At 39.2% G+C, this 15,939-nt stretch overlaps 2 protein-coding genes across 2 annotated transcripts in view; both read left to right on the top strand.

Annotated features, from left to right (window-relative positions):
- The window catches only part of ebf1a (EBF transcription factor 1a), a 311,927-nt gene that overhangs the window by 207,593 nt on the left and 88,395 nt on the right, over positions 1-15,939 (top strand). The window lies entirely within an intron of this gene.
- Positions 1-15,939, top strand: part of il12ba (interleukin 12Ba) — a 58,256-nt gene that overhangs the window by 42,023 nt on the left and 294 nt on the right. The window contains exons 2-7 of the mRNA XM_072432354.1: positions 3,694-3,822; positions 12,582-12,666; positions 12,739-13,011; positions 13,079-13,181; positions 15,314-15,558; positions 15,629-15,820. Coding sequence (XP_072288455.1) covers positions 3,694-3,822; positions 12,582-12,666; positions 12,739-13,011; positions 13,079-13,181; positions 15,314-15,558; positions 15,629-15,820 — 1,027 coding nt within the window. The remainder of the gene's footprint in view (positions 1-3,693; positions 3,823-12,581; positions 12,667-12,738; positions 13,012-13,078; positions 13,182-15,313; positions 15,559-15,628; positions 15,821-15,939) is intronic.

The raw sequence follows: 15,939 nt of genomic DNA, 5'->3' as shown, positions 1-15,939 counted from the left end.
GAACAGTCTAGACTTGAGGAAAGAATGTTATTCTACCGAGACTTGGAGACACAGACTGCATGGTACATACAAACACAGCATACATACATCTTTAAGAGTTAATCCTCCATGACAGGTGCACCAGGGAGTGTAAGACATGACAATGAACAGACAAGGAACACACAAAGAAGCAAGCAAGAGGAATATATATATTTGCAGTGTGCGGGTGAAGTTGTATCAATATTAAAGGTATATTAATGCATTATAATAGTATGAGTTTATTAATGACAACACTCTCAAATGGGAATCGGAAAAACACAACGAATGCAAACTCTACTGTCTGTCAATCCATTATGCCATCAGCAGCTTTACCCCTCCTTATACTTAGCAGAATAAATCCAAAAAATCCTTTGTTCATGGCCTTTTACCACTTTTAATTTGAGTAAATCAGAGTGTCAGCTCCATGAACAGTCAAGACATTAGTTTATTCTCCAAAGGGTTCAGAAAGAGTTTCAGGGTCATTTTAGTCATGCGTTCAAGGTAAAATTAGTCCTAATAATGATGTTATTGTCACATACAACCATTTTACCTCAATGCTCATTCTAGCCGGGTCATGGTATAAACAAACAACCTTTATGTTACATACACTGAACAACATTGCACTTACACAGTTATTTCAGATGTATTTTCCGGCATCAATAACACTTTGTCTGCGTCTGTCTGTTGGTTCTCCATGGAGCCTCCTGTCTTCCTCTTTGCATTCAATGACCAGTCTCTGTGTGGGTGAGCGGGTTTGATGCAATTAACTGTTTAGTGCACGGTGTACCCTGCCTCTGCCTCCAGCTCAAAATCAAGAAAAAGATCATTCATAAATATTCAGGTTCATTTAATTATCATATTTGCTCATGCATGCACAAACTCTAACTTTCCGTTTCCGGATCACCATATGGTCTCAAACATGGAGTCACAACAAGTCTAGCTGTTGCACCATCTTTTGTCGTAAAATATCTTTGTCGCTGTCATTGATTGATATTCTTATCATTTAAATCTGCACAACTTGGACTGTGGCATGTGGTGTAGATTGGATCAAGATTAAAATAAAAAAACAAATCAACCAAAGTCGGTGGGATTGACAGATTCAGTCATCTGAAAAAAGCAGGCCAAATAAACCCTGACTCTTCTGCTCTGATAAAAGGGTCCAAAAAAGAACAAAGACAGATGGAAACAGGAATTTTAAAGGCTCAATATATATGTCGCTTTTGCAAAGATGAATACATTCCTGTTTTGCTGTCAATCAAACTTTCAAAACTGTTCTCAACATTTTGGATTTACAAATAAACGTTGTTGGAGCTGTGCAAACTATAACTCAAAAACTCAAACTCGGCTTGACATGTAGGAGTTTGTACAGTCTTGACTCTTGGCACGGATCAGGAAATAGTGTGAGGGACTTGGCCTGTGCTGCAGCTGATCTGAGCTCGGGTAAAAGAATCACTAATAATGCAGTACTTTTACCTTGTAATTGTACTGCAGTATTTGTAAGTTACTTTACAATTACTGTTACAAATACTGGAAGAAGTGTAATTACCAAAATAAGATAAGATAAGATAAGATAAGATATTCCTTTATTGTCCCACATGGCATTTATTCTATGGATCTTCTGTGGAAATGGCTCTTTTCCTCAGCTCGAGGCAACAAGGCTGACACACTGTTATTTGTATATATTATTATATCATTTTTATTTTGCTGTGTGACTCACAGACTCAAACTGATCCATTCAAACGGGCTGAGCTTCCGAGTTTCAATTGGGTGAAAAGACAGTACTGTTCTGTCAAGTGTCATTATTTTATGCTCCTGAAATGAGGACGTAAACACTTATTAGCAGCATCATTAAATTTGAAAAAATGACATAAACCTGCTTTGCAAAAAAAGCTATTGATTACATTTAGTTTGAACTTAAAACATACAGTAAAGCTTTATTGTTTCATCACTAACATTTCAAACTCAGTGTTGATACTAAGGAAAAAGCTCAGTGTACACATTAGATACCAAAGATAGAAGATAGACTCTTTTCTTAGACAATATAATATAATTCGTAGTTATTGTTATTACCATACTGTCATACTTCTGTGATTTATTTGTATTTTGAAGGCCTATTTGGATACTTTTGACAACTCAAAAGTATCACATTACTTGGCTCTATCAAATCAACCGATAAAAATGGTCCGTTGTTACAATTATGGACAGTTTTGTCATTTTGTTCTTGTTTAAATTCAACAAAATTGAACGTTTGACTCAGATTGCGTTTAAACCTTTGCGCCGGTCTGAAGCTGTGAATCAAAGTGAAACATAAAAATCGGAGGTTGGGGCTCGGAGTGCATTCCCCTGGCTCCACAACACTCACAGCTCTCCACACATCATCCTGTCTTTGATAAAACACAGGCAAACTGACAGAAATAGTCCACTAATTACACATCAGCCAAGTCAACCTGGGCCAATTTGTCAGTTAGTTTAACAAAGCTCATTTTTCAGCATCACACTTTTACCATACTCTTGACCCCTCGAGTTATAACGTCGAGCTGTTTTTGTTTTTAATTATTCTGGCGTATAAAAGTCCAAAGAACTGTCCAGACACGAGACGTCAGAAGAGCCAGAGGATTTTCTGCAGAGTTCTATGTCTGGATAAATGGAAAGAGTGGGATAATTGAGGTAGGTAATTGACCATTGAAAAGACAAAGAAAATGATGTGCAAAACAGGTTAAATAACACACATTCGACCTGTTTTGCATACAGCTTTGGACCAGATGCCCTCCCCAACACAACTGTAACACAGAGTTGCCAAGTCTGTGTCTTTATTTACCTTTTTCGCCCACTTTTTCGCGACACTTTTGTTGTTTTGGCACTTCCGGTTGAGAGGTAATTAGGCTCACTAATCGGAGAACGAAGGAAAAGTCTCGACGATTCCCCGGCGGTCTCAAAACGCCACCGTAGTTGAGTCTAGAACATAATTTGCTATTGAGATCGGCCGCCCTGCGTAAAATAACACAACCGTAAAGAGGATTGCAGCGGATGACGGCGCCCAAGGAAACTTCCAGAATAAAGTGATTAGCGACTTTAAGCTTCTATTTTTTAGTCGCTTGTACATCTTGAGTCATGGGTTACGTCTTTTAGCCTTTCTCCTTATAAAAGAAGTGTTTTTTAATATTTTTTACAGGCCTGTTTCTCGTAAATGGACCCAACAATGACTGAAATACAGGTCATTTGTATATTAAATAAGCTGTTAAAAATAATGTACACATCTCATAGCGACAAACTATTATTTCTGAGGGTTCCATCTTTCAGAGAGACGTGCATTACATGTTAAAAATTGGTTGGGCATTTATGAAAAATGCATAGAACATAGAATTTGTATGTGTGAATGTAACACAACACGAAAAAGAAGACGAAGAAAATCTTTAATCCATCGAATGACCACTACAGTGTTTCGCAAAATCACACAATCATTTTCGGTGGGGATTAATATAAAGATGTTAATTTAAGATTAGATTGGCAAATGACTATTGGACTGCACCGTTATTAATTCGCAAAAACAACATGTCATGCATCAGACGTAGCGCGCCTGAGGTTAGCCGTTTTGCCTATTCATGCCAAGTTTGTGTCTGTCAGGGAAAGCAACACTTGTTAATTTAATAGAAAAACAAATTGCATCTCCCACAGTTCTTTGGACAGAAGTCAAACGTTGCTATACGAGTGCCTCCAGATGGAATGATCATTAAGCCTCAAACTTCAAATGCACTGCTGCTGTTCCTCACCGACATCAAGTTTGGGAATTTTCCACACAATACGGTGAGTCATTCGAGAAAAAAAATGTGAACAACCAAAGCAAATGTTTTTGTAATGCTAAAATGTTAAAATATGAATGCGTGGATTCTGTATTTAAAGGTGCAGTATGTGATTTTTCTTTTAAATCGGGAGGGATTCGAACTAAGGTGTCATGCGGCTTTGTTTTATGGTGTTGCCTTCTGCTTAAAAAATGTCTCTTCCTTGATTCATTGGAGCATAAATTCTTACTTTCTGAGTAAATTTGAGTAACATTTTTGGCTACTTTACCTACTTTTTGACTATTTTTGGCTACTCTGCTATTCAAACAGTCTGTTCTAAAACGTCTCTGTAAACAGCACCAATAATTCCTATTTTATTAGAGGTTTTAGTTGCGCTAAATCATCTGACAATCAATCATATTCCAACACATTTATCGTCTCCACTTTTTATCATAGCAGACAAAGGGCTTTCAGGCATTGGATCTTGCAGTAAATGTTTCTTTAGATCGCCCGGCAGATAAGAACATAATGTCTCTCCTTTCTCTGACATTAACTCCCACTGTAATGTCGGCAAAGCGCCAGACGCCCCGTGGAGAGTCGGACATCTGCCCCTGCTCGGAGCGGGACGAGAAACCAGGAAGGAACGCAGTCATTACAACACCAAAAAGGAACATTTAACTAACAAAGGGCTCAACCTCGTGTGTCTTTTGGCACCTGGTTTTACGCTTGACCGAGCCAAAGGTGGAACTTGAATCCGTTCGTTTCAATTTGAGGGCTAAAAATAACAGGTCTGACTGTAAGTAATTATGAGTGGAAGCCCATTGCCCACACACAAACAAACGTGACTCAGCCCACGGACCCTGCTGCACTCAATGTTCTTTAATGTACCACCCACACGCTTTGACATGTTGAGCAACATTCATACCAAAAAAACATACACATTTTCGTGTCATATGGGAAAGTGACACATGTTAAACCTCAAAGAGTGATTCTCAAAGTGTGGAGCAGAGGAAGTTCTGTCAACTGGGGGAAGAAAAGGTTTAAAGATCGACTGCACTGATAAATATTGATTTTTCTTTTGTTATTTTGTCTCCAGTAGCAGCTCGGTTTAAACAGCAACCACCTTTTTTTTAAATTCTATAACAATGTGCAGACGTTATAACAATGTATCAAATGTTCCTTTCTTGACTGAGTTTCAAGCAGGGTTCTAAACATGAATGGACAGAAATATCACTTTGTGCTTTTTGTTCTGGAGATTGCATCTGTTTTTGAGGTCATTTTTATACTGAATGTTATAATAAAAACATCTCTCACCTCACCTCACCTAAATACATTTGGATGACTTAGTATTAAAAAAGAGACTCTGCAGTCCCCCCAGACCAGTTCACTCTTCTCAGCTTTATTGTCTGTTTCGTGTTTCACTGTCTGTATGTGTCACTATTATGTCTCGTGTAGTTGTGTTGTAGCAGTTTTTACACCAGCCCAAGACAAATTTCCTTCTGGGACAATAAAGTCAAGTCTGATTCTGATTCACCCGCTTCAAACCGCTTAAACACCCCCGTAAAGTTCACTTATGGTAGTGGAGATACTTTCGGACCGTCCCAATCCGCTCCAAAGCAAACCATGTTTATTACTGCCCTGGTTTATTTGGTTCCTGCAATCCTAAGGTAAAGATGAGAGAGGGAATGTGTTGCACTGTTAATACTATTGAATTGTTGTTTTGAGCATTGGCCAAATTAGAATATACAATATGTCAAACCTCAGAAAGCAGAGGTTTATTGCCATTGTCAATGAACAGAATTCATAAACATAAGAAATTGTTTTGGTGATTCTGTGCAACATAAAACAATGAACAATGATAAAACAATTTGTATTAAGTCAAAAAGAAAAGCAAATTAAATCTGCAATGGGATAAAAATAAAAATAGGCTATAAGATATAAGATCAAAATAAAAATAGGCTTACTATGTACACGTCATTTACAATTGAATTTACATATGTAGTGCAGAAAGTGAACAGTGCAGTGAGTGATTACATTATGGTTAAAGTGACAGTGTTTAAGAAGTGTTCTAATACCTCATGAAAAAGCTGCAAAAAATGTATAAATAAAATACAATACATTTAATTATGTATCTTATACTCATTTGTTACCAGCAAAGTCTAAGTCTATGTTTTATGAGAATTTTACTTCTGGAGACAAGAGTATGTACGGTATATTCACACTTGCTCACTTTAATTCAGCTGGAGACTTGTTTTAGTCTTGGTTTTGCCCTGGACTTATCCATGTTTAGTCCCGGGTTTAGACTTCGTTAGTCCTGATGTTGCTGTGGTATTTGTGTATTTGTATTTTAAGTCAGAGACGCACGCACACATCCAAGACGGATGAGTCCAAGAAGTCTAAAGGCAAGTTTAGTCTTGATCTACACTCAAGGAATCTGACCCAAAACATTACGTGTGGTGTAATTGTCAAAAAAAAAAAAAAAAGATAAAATCCTGCAGATCTACTTTCTTTCTCCAATTTTACTTCTGGAACCTTGACTCTTGTGCTTCACAAAACAATATTTAATTCACCACTCAACAGAACTGGACCCTTATTGTCACTCTTAAATAAAAATGGTGCACAACATTCTCTGAACCGTGCTTCCTCAATCACAGTCTTTATGTGCCCTTTAATATGAGACGTTCACGGAAAAACACAGTGGATTTCATTTCAACTATCAGTCCCATCTTGTACAGGAAAATCTTTACTTCCTCTTTATCTCAATGGACAATAGAGAACAGATGTCCTTTGTGCCATTTAAATATTTTCACATTGATTTTCATGAAACGGCTTCTTTTCTTATGTACAAAGGAGGCTTCATTTAGCATGTCATCACCACTTGGATCTTATCGATTTGGCCAAACATGGTCATTTCACTGCAGCGGCGAAAGAACAACTCCACGGGCTCATTGTTGATTTAGTGCAGAGGGGGAAAAAAGCACAATTGTGTAACCGTCCTCTTCCTTCTCCCTTTCTCTCGTTCCCCCCGTCTGTCGTCCTCTTCCTCTCTGCTGCGCCAGGCTCCCCATCACTGCCCTGTTACTCTGAGAAACCACGATAAACCACGCGGCACCGGCTTCTCGTCGCCTGGGAGCGGATGATACCGACTGTGGAGCAACTTCGGTTTTGAACTTGGTGAACTCAGAGTTTAAGTTCCTCGTTGTAATGCGTTCCCTGCGGTCCATTCAAGGCCGACTGATAAAACAGATTAGCTATTGAGTGAGGTTATCTAAAACATCAATAGGCCGACTCAAGATACTCATTTTTTACCGTATTTTCCGGACTATAAGTCGCACCGGAGTATAAGTCGCACCAGCCAAAAAAATGCATAATAGAGAAGAAAAGAAAAAATAAGTTGCACTGGAGTATGAAATGTGTTAAAATAATAAATAATATCACATATAAGTCACTCCAGAGTATAAGTATATATGTGTAAATGTAAGTATAAGTCGCACCCCGGCCAAAACTGTGAAAAAACTATGGTCCGGAAAATACGGTATTACTAAAACTACCCTCAAAAAAGCATCAATATGACATAAATTAATGCATATAAAGGACAAAATTTGACCATTCCTGAACCGTTTATAGAATGGTATTGATCTATATCAGCATACAGTAAAATCTACCATTATATTTGATAAATATGACATTATACTGCCTGAAAACATATCGCACTGAGCATTCATTGTATCAAAAAAAGAGTTTGAGATTTCAGTATCGCAAAACATGATGTGCTGATCCAATTCATGATCAATTCCAGACAGAAGCCTCTTTCTTAGCACAGAATACAGTGAGTACGGGGCCTCGTGACAGTCAGCCTGGACGTGAAACCGCAGAACAGGTTTTTCCAACGATCAGAACGTGGGATGGAGAAATAAGAAAGAATCGTCTATCTCCAGGCGTAAAATGACCTTTAAAAGTAAACGGTCTATAGAAGGTGCTGTGAAATGAGGAGAAGCCGCTCAGAACGGCACAGCTGAGGGCGAAAGTCTGTCTGTACAGTATGTGATGGCTCCGCTCGACCGATGCGAGGGGCAACACGTTTGAAAGAAATTCCTAAAACAAACCCTGACAGATTTTGTGAGGTGAAAATGATCTAAGTATGCGTTTGAAAAGAAACAAATAAGTACTTTGAGCGCAGCTGTCCAGACTGCTGCACTCACAAGAAAGGTGAAAATCTCTAAACTTGACATGTTGGCTTTTTGTTGGGTCTAAAGCTGGGTAAACTCGTGGAAATCTGCAAAAATGTGTGGTTTCGTTGTAGGTGATGATGATAAGTACAAACGAGGACAAAAACACGTGAGTCTAGGAGACATTTTAAACGACATAGAACATAAACATCAAAGTTAGCAATGTAAATGAACAAGATGATTGAGCTTCTAAATAATACAAATAAATAAATAGCATTAACAGATTTATACAGTTGTACTCATCCTGGACATATAAATGTGTCGAAAGATCCTAAATCAAGAGTTTTTCAAATTCATCCATCCATCCATCCATTTTCTGCTGCTTTATCCGGGGCCGGGTCGCGGGGGCAGCAGTCTGAGCAGGGACTCCAAGACTTCCTCTCCCTAGACACTTCCTCTAACTCCTCCGGGGGGATCCCGAGGCGTTCCCAGGCCAGCCGAGAGACATAGTCTCTCCAGCGTGTCCTGGGTCTTCCCCGGGGCCTCTTCCCAGTGGGACATGCCTGAAACACCTCCCGAGGGAGGCGCCCAGGAGGCATCCGGAACAGATGCTTTGCCTTTCGGCTCAGCTCCCTCTTCACCACAACGGTCCGATGCAGCGACTGCATCACTGCAGCCGCTGCACCGATCCGCCTGTCGATCTCACGCTCCATCCTTCCCTCACTCGTGAACAAGACCCCGAGATACTTGAACTCCTCCACTTGGGGCAAGGACTCCCCACCCACCTGGAGAGGGCAAGCCACCTTTTTTCGGTCGAGAACCATGGCCTCGGATTTGGAGGTGCTGATTCTCATCCCAGCCGCTTCACACTCGGCTGCAAACCGTCCCAGTGCATGTTGCAGGTCCGGGTTTGATGGAGCCATCAGGACAACATCGTCTGCAAACAGCAGAGATGAGATCCTGTGGTCCCCAAACCGTACACCCTCCGACCCCCGACTGCGCCTAGAAATTCTGTCCATAAAAATTATGAACAGAACCGGTGACAAAGGGCAGCCCTGGCGGAGTCCAACATGCACTGGGAACAGGTCTGACTTACTGCCGGCAATGCGAACACAGCTCCTGCTCCGGTCATACAGGGACCGGACAGCCCTGAGCAAAGGGCCCCGGACCCCGTACTCCCGAAGCACTCCCCAAAGGACACCCCGAGGGACACGGTCGAAAGCCTTCTCCAGATCCACAAAGCACATGTGGACTGGTTGAGCAAACTCCCATGAACCCTCGAGCACCCGATGGAGGGTATAGAGCTGGTCCAGTGTTCCACGACCGGGACGAAAACCACTCTGCTCCTCCTGAATCCGAGGTTCGAGGAGAGGATTTTATTTAAAATTCATTGTAGACTTAACTGCACAGTCCAGAGGTCATACTCTGACCTTTGAAACTCAAAAGAACACGCCCATCAGGGTTTATTTCCAGATGTAAAAAAGAAGCTAAAGATGTCACAATATCAAATGTTAGTGTTTCGATTATAGTGTGAAGAAGTATCACGGTTTTACGATTATTCACGATTATTATGGCACTTTGTCCCAACAACGGTGAAATTCTTTATTTTATTTTATTCTTTATTATTATTACCGTACTTTCTGAACTATAAATTGCACCTTTTTTCATAGTATTTATACTTATATACTTATACTCCGGAGCGACTTATATGTGATATTATTTGTTATTTTCACACTTGTAACTGCATTTCATACTCCAGTGTGACTTATATATGTTTTTTTCTTTTCTATTATGTATTTTTTGACTTGTGCGACTTATACTCAGGTGCGACTTATAGTCCGGAAAACGAATGTTATTGTCACATAAACATCCAGATAAAAGAGTGTATCTACGCATATTTAAATAATATAATTTTACGTATAGATTAAGTACATGTCGGTGTAATCCCTCATTCATCGTCAGTTGTTTCATCTGCACTCTAAAAACCTAAAAAAGTAGTCCAGATGACTACAACTGAATATTTTTCTACACGTATAGATTAAACATAAAATACTCATTGTTATTATTTTTGAGGTTAATCTGGACGTTCCATCCTGGCATCTTTAACTGAGCACACGCCTGAACACACTGAGCAGTTTACGACGCACCTTTGGACAGAGACACAAGAAGCTCTGATGTCCATTTAAACATTTACAGTAGGATTCTATTGTAGTCATTAACTGAATTGCTGAGTGTGTTTTATTCGTTCTAGTTTATACAAATGTTTTACTGGCCAATGCAGCACTTTTTTCTTAACCTTTTTCTTTTTTCCTTAGTATTTCAAAGTAAATCAGGTTCACAGTTGGAATACTTGAGATTGTCAGAACAGGAATTACAAGAAGGACAGCCAATAAAAGCATAAACGTGTGCGTCTGCTGCGATGGACCAGTGTCTAAGGCAGAGCACCAGAATTTATGACAATCTGCTGAATGTCCTGCCTGCTCCCACCCCCATTTCACACTACACTGCCCAATAATAAAGACTTAGAGCCCAAAAATCCTTTAAAATAAATATAAAATAATAATAATGTATTTCTCTTGCTGAAAATAAGAAAATATAACATAATTGTAAAGTCCCGCATTGCAATGTCCATATTTTGCATTTGACTCATTGACAGTATCCTGAGCTATGGATTTACATAGTCATCTAATGTGACTTTCTATTGTCAGAAGATATTTAGGCAATTAGACAAACTATTTAACTATTTAACTGTTTAATAAAAGCTGATTAGATTCAACAGGACGTTGGTTGAATCTCTCTGTCTGTGCACACATGACATCACTGCTGCTCTCTCTTGTTTTCATGCCTCTCACAGATGAGATCATTCCAGTCACTTCACTCCGGCTGTTTTAGACATCTGGGAGAAATTCCCTGCTTTTTGCCAGCGGTGAAACAGCTGCACAACATCAGCGCCTCACACTTATGCAAGGACATAAACCACAGTTAATCAAATTTGAATGCATGCAGGGAAAACTAGTATGTGTGGATTCAGATGGGTTTTTATGAAATTCTAATCACCCACAAGAACTTGAACTAAACATCGCCCGCTGTGTCCGCGGTGAAAACTATTCTTGAACTCTGGCGCTATCTGGTGGACAGAAGTATACATTACAGAGAGTATAAGTGACGTTATTCACGCTTCCGTTTATTGTATTCACTAGATATTTACTTATTGTTTAAACCACTTTGAAACTTGTTTGAGTATCAGGACTACTCACCTGATAAATGAGTGTTATATTCTCATATGTCAAGTTCCAGCCAGTCACACAATCCAAAAACAAATATAGAATCTATTTTAACTGATCAGACGCGTTTTGAGACCACCTCAAATTGGAGAAAATGGGGGACACGTTGTTGCATTTGAAGTGTGAAATGTGGAGGGACACATTCTGGAAATGTTAAGTCGTAACAGATGCCAACATGTTACAACCATGACAACCAAACCAGAGAACGGTGCGGCCAAAAGGTTTTGATTTATTTCCGAAAAAAAAAAAAAAAACTAAAGTATTGTAAATTTGTCAAATGTGGTGAATTGAAAATTGTTTATGTTTTCCCTGAGAGAATCGTTTTAATAATTTCCGTTTTAATATTTTGTATATCTTTGTAGGTTAACATAAACTTGGAAAAGTACCTACAACTTAAAAATTCCCAGCGCTTGAGGCCGCGCCCGCGTCTTTTCTCGTCCGGGCTCGCGCGTTACCGGGCACACGCTCTGGACCGCAGCCAGTTCTACCTGTCACTGCGTCACGACAGAGGCACATATTTGGCCCGCTGCGTCTTCACACACCTTCACATTGACCCATATCAGATTTACTTGCATAAACATGTCAGAACAAATATTAGCAAATCAAATGTGTCTTTTAAATACCCAGTGATTTGTCAGATTAAGACCATCAAACAGACCGTCCCGGGACCTGCCTCAGAAAGCTTAGCCCGCGGCGCTTCAAGGACACTGGCAAAACCCACAAATATTCCAGGTCTGGCAGGTAGAGCGGTGTCGTAGAAGTGCATTGGTCTAAGAAGAAGTCAGTAACACAAGTGGAAGTGAAAAACGACATAAACCTTTGGAAAGTGAAGTTCCTCTGGAGTTTTCCTCGCGCGGTGTCAGATGTATAAGAGGACTTCAGTCACTGTCATGTCATTTGATCTTCACTTCGTGGCAGAGGTAAAATGAGGCTTAAGATTGTTTTAATGACATGACAGATTATTTAACTACTATGCTGACGTCTTCATTGATCATTTAAGTATCTAATTAACCATGTGCAATACCTGTAATTAAGAGTGTTTTATTTTGTTTTTTATTCGGTTTTACTTACTTACTAATAGTATTACCTAGTCTTGTGCTAGCTATTTTCATTTTACTTTATTTTATTTTATTCTATTATCATAATTTTATCATTATCTTATTTTTTTATTTTTAGGAGACATTTGAGAAAAGGCTACATGTTCAGCATTGATAGCAAATTGGATAAATTAAATAGTAATTCATAAATAAATGTTGTAATGCTCTCAAACGTCAGTTCAAAAAGTTCATATTTTCATTATTGATTCTATTAATTGTGTTTTCTCACCTCAGATGAAGCTTTTCTATCTCATCTTGTGGTCGTTTCTTCACATCATCAGTCCAAATCCCATAAACTACTGGACCCTGAAACACAACGGTGCGTCTTACATTTCTACTAGGGACGTTTGATGTTTGTTTTTTTTTTTAAATATGAACTGTATTTATCCAGTTTTAGTTCTGGAGGTGACTGGGGAAAAGGGCCATCATCCCCTCCGCTGTTTCCACTCGGCGGAGGACGTTTTGCGCCGAGGGGATGATGGCGGTATCGTCTGGAAGAAGGATGGAGTGACAGAGCCATCAAACGGAAACAGACACTTTCTTGATTTGTGGGCCGATTACGGAGGAGGGAATTACAGCTGCCACAATAAAGACGGATCTCTCCTCAATCACACCAAAGTCCTGATCCACGAGGACGAGACCAAGAAGAAGAAAATCATAACAGGTACAAACGTTATTAGACAGATACAACGTTAAGGCAGAAATAGACTGATATTCCTCTTGATCTGAAGGTTCTGTAAAGTGCTTTGCTCCAAACTACAATGGCATATTCCATTGCTCCTGGACCTGGCATTCACATCGACCTGGAAAAGTGGCTTTGATCAAAGTGTGGCGGTGAGTTACAAGTGTCAATATTCATTCATAATAATTAATTACCTTCACTTAATGTCATATTTACTCTGTTATTGTTTTGAAGATATGCTAAATGTGAATATCAAGTATATCGTTTATAGTTCTTTTTTTTCTTTTGTAATCAATGAAAAGGGCTGATTAAAAAGTTGTAATTAGTATTGTAAACTTTCAAGCTGATGATATTTCTAAGATAAGATAAGATATTCCTTTATTGTCCACACATGGGGAAATGTTGTTGTTACATTGCAGTAGATACAGAGGGAAAGGACAGATAATAAATAAAAAATATAATAAATAAAAAAAAAACACTCTTAGAAGAACTCTTATAAACAAAACAAAAAACACAACTCCTCTCATGTCTTAATAGGGAATGGAGGAAAATAAATAGATAAAATAGAATAAAAAGATAAGATAAGATCATATTCAATTAAATAATAAGAAAATAATAATAATAAAATAAAGGAAAGTAAAAATAGCTAGCATAAGACTAAAAAATACTAATACTAATGGTAAGTAAACAAAACACTCTTATTTACATCAGTTATATGCACATGAATATGGCCTTAATTGCTTGTGAGTATGACAGTAATTGCACATGAATATGACGGTATTGCACATGATTAAGTCAGTCAAGTATGTCAAGTATTGCACGTGTTCAGGGCTTGCAGTGTTTGTTATATTTCTACTTGTATTATTATTTTTACAGACTTTAAACCTCGACTAATATGTTTAAGGACATTTTAACACATTTCTGTTGGATAATGATTGACATAATTTCATCTGAATATCTCAAAACAATATCGAGATAGTCGTTAATTGTGAAAACAGATGATGGTGTAATATCGCTCACGTAAAACTGAATGATAAATCGAATAGAAGTTTATTTGTCTGATTGGAAATTTGTCTTCAACATTAATCCTCTGCAGACCACACTAACAATTAACCAACAATATAATACCGTATTTTCCGGACTATAAGGTGCACCTTTTTTCATAGTTTTGGCCGGGTGCGACTTATACTTATATTTATACTTATATACTTATGGACTTATACACAAGAGTGATTTATATGTGATATTATTTGTTATTTTCACACCACATTGCATACTCCAGTGTGACTTATATATGTTTTTTTCTTCTCTATTATGCATTTTTTGGCTGGTGTTTGGTTTAGGACAGTTATTGGGTTCTGTGGTGTTTAGTTATTCTGCAGAACCGATTTATTATTCTGGATAGTTTGTTTTTTTTTGTAATTGAAAGCGGAATAATTGAACCAGAAGGAGATATTGTATTCAAAGAGTAGCATAGTCATCTTATACTTTACTTTTCCTCAGATCCGTACAGGACATGGGACCACGCAAGAACCTTTAAGTCGTAACGTTTCTGCCCCGATAGACTCTTGAGTAATCGTGGGCTACTCAAGAAGTACTCGGTTTTAATTAAAAGAGGTGTCACTTTTTGTAGATTCAACTTAAAAAAACAGTTATCATTAATTATCCTGATGTATCTTTCATTTTCTCTGTCTGGGTCCATTCCTGTCAAATGTTCTGCTTCCTACTATAAAAAAGTCATTTCCTTCTTCCCTTCTTTACTTCCTTATCTATTAATCCACAGTTTTAGGCTGTTAATGAGACAACCCACACCCACATACGTTTCCATACCTCGTAGTACTTAACACTGACTTACATTCATTTCCTGGAGCCTGATCATAAAACCTCAACAACAACTATGTGCCAAACTTAACCAAACCTTAATCTTAACCTCACTCTGAACATCAAACCTCGTCATTGATCTGATATTGAAGGACTTGCCTCGTACCTACGAAGCAAAATGTCAAACCAACTGAGATTTTAAGATGCTAAAGACTAAACTCTGCTTCCGTTTAAATGTTTTGACACTACGATGTGACAAATGTATCTATCAGAAGTGCTCCAGGCAAGAATTGACTTGTTTTTTGTCTTTTTAATATAATGTTCTGGCTGCCAGGGCCGGCCCCAGCACATTTGGTGCCCTAGGCGAGCTACTCCCCTGGCGCCCCCCCCCCCCCCCCCCCCCCCCCCCCCCCAATGCAATGAACACCCGCTCATCATAAACCTGTGCCCGTCCCGTTTCCAGCGGCCCTTACAACAAGCACGACCTGCGCTGCACTGAGGACTCGGCCGCGCCCCTCCAGTGGACGTGCCGCTCCCGACGCAGCAACATCAGCTGCTCCGTGGACCCCAGCGGGCGCGGCATCTCCTGCACGGATCACCAGCACTGCCCCTACGCCGAGGAGGTCCAGATCATCCAAATCACCGCCTACGTGGACAACGGCTTCCTCTTGGAGAACTACTCGGAGCACTTTTATCTGTCCGAGATCGGTAAGAGAAAGGCGACGTGAGCACGTCCTTGTGGCTTTGATTCACTCCGTTTAATGTGTCTCTTTTCCAGTGAAACCGGACAAAGTGCAAATTAGTAAGGTCAACAGAACTGCAATCGAGTGGCTGTATCCGCGCTCGTGGGACAGTCCCAACTCTTACTTTCCTCTCACTTTTCAAATGGGACAGCTCAAAAGAATAATATCTTGTGCCTATGTTAAGTCTCACAAGGTAAGACAGCTCATCTGCTTCGAAACTGTCACATGTGTGTTTTTAATGATCACTCATCATTCATCATATGAGGGGTCAAGTGTCAGCAGCACACAGAAACCACATTATAGACTCATTTCTTATTGAAACTGTACATACATTCCTAATATATTA

The sequence above is a fragment of the Eucyclogobius newberryi genome, unplaced genomic scaffold, assembly GCF_026437365.1.
Source record: "Eucyclogobius newberryi isolate DKJ021-1_F unplaced genomic scaffold, fEucNew1.0.hap1 SCAF_11, whole genome shotgun sequence".
Classification (NCBI taxonomy): Eukaryota; Metazoa; Chordata; class Actinopteri; order Gobiiformes; family Gobiidae; genus Eucyclogobius; species Eucyclogobius newberryi.
This window is presented reverse-complemented; position numbering and strand designations above follow the sequence as displayed.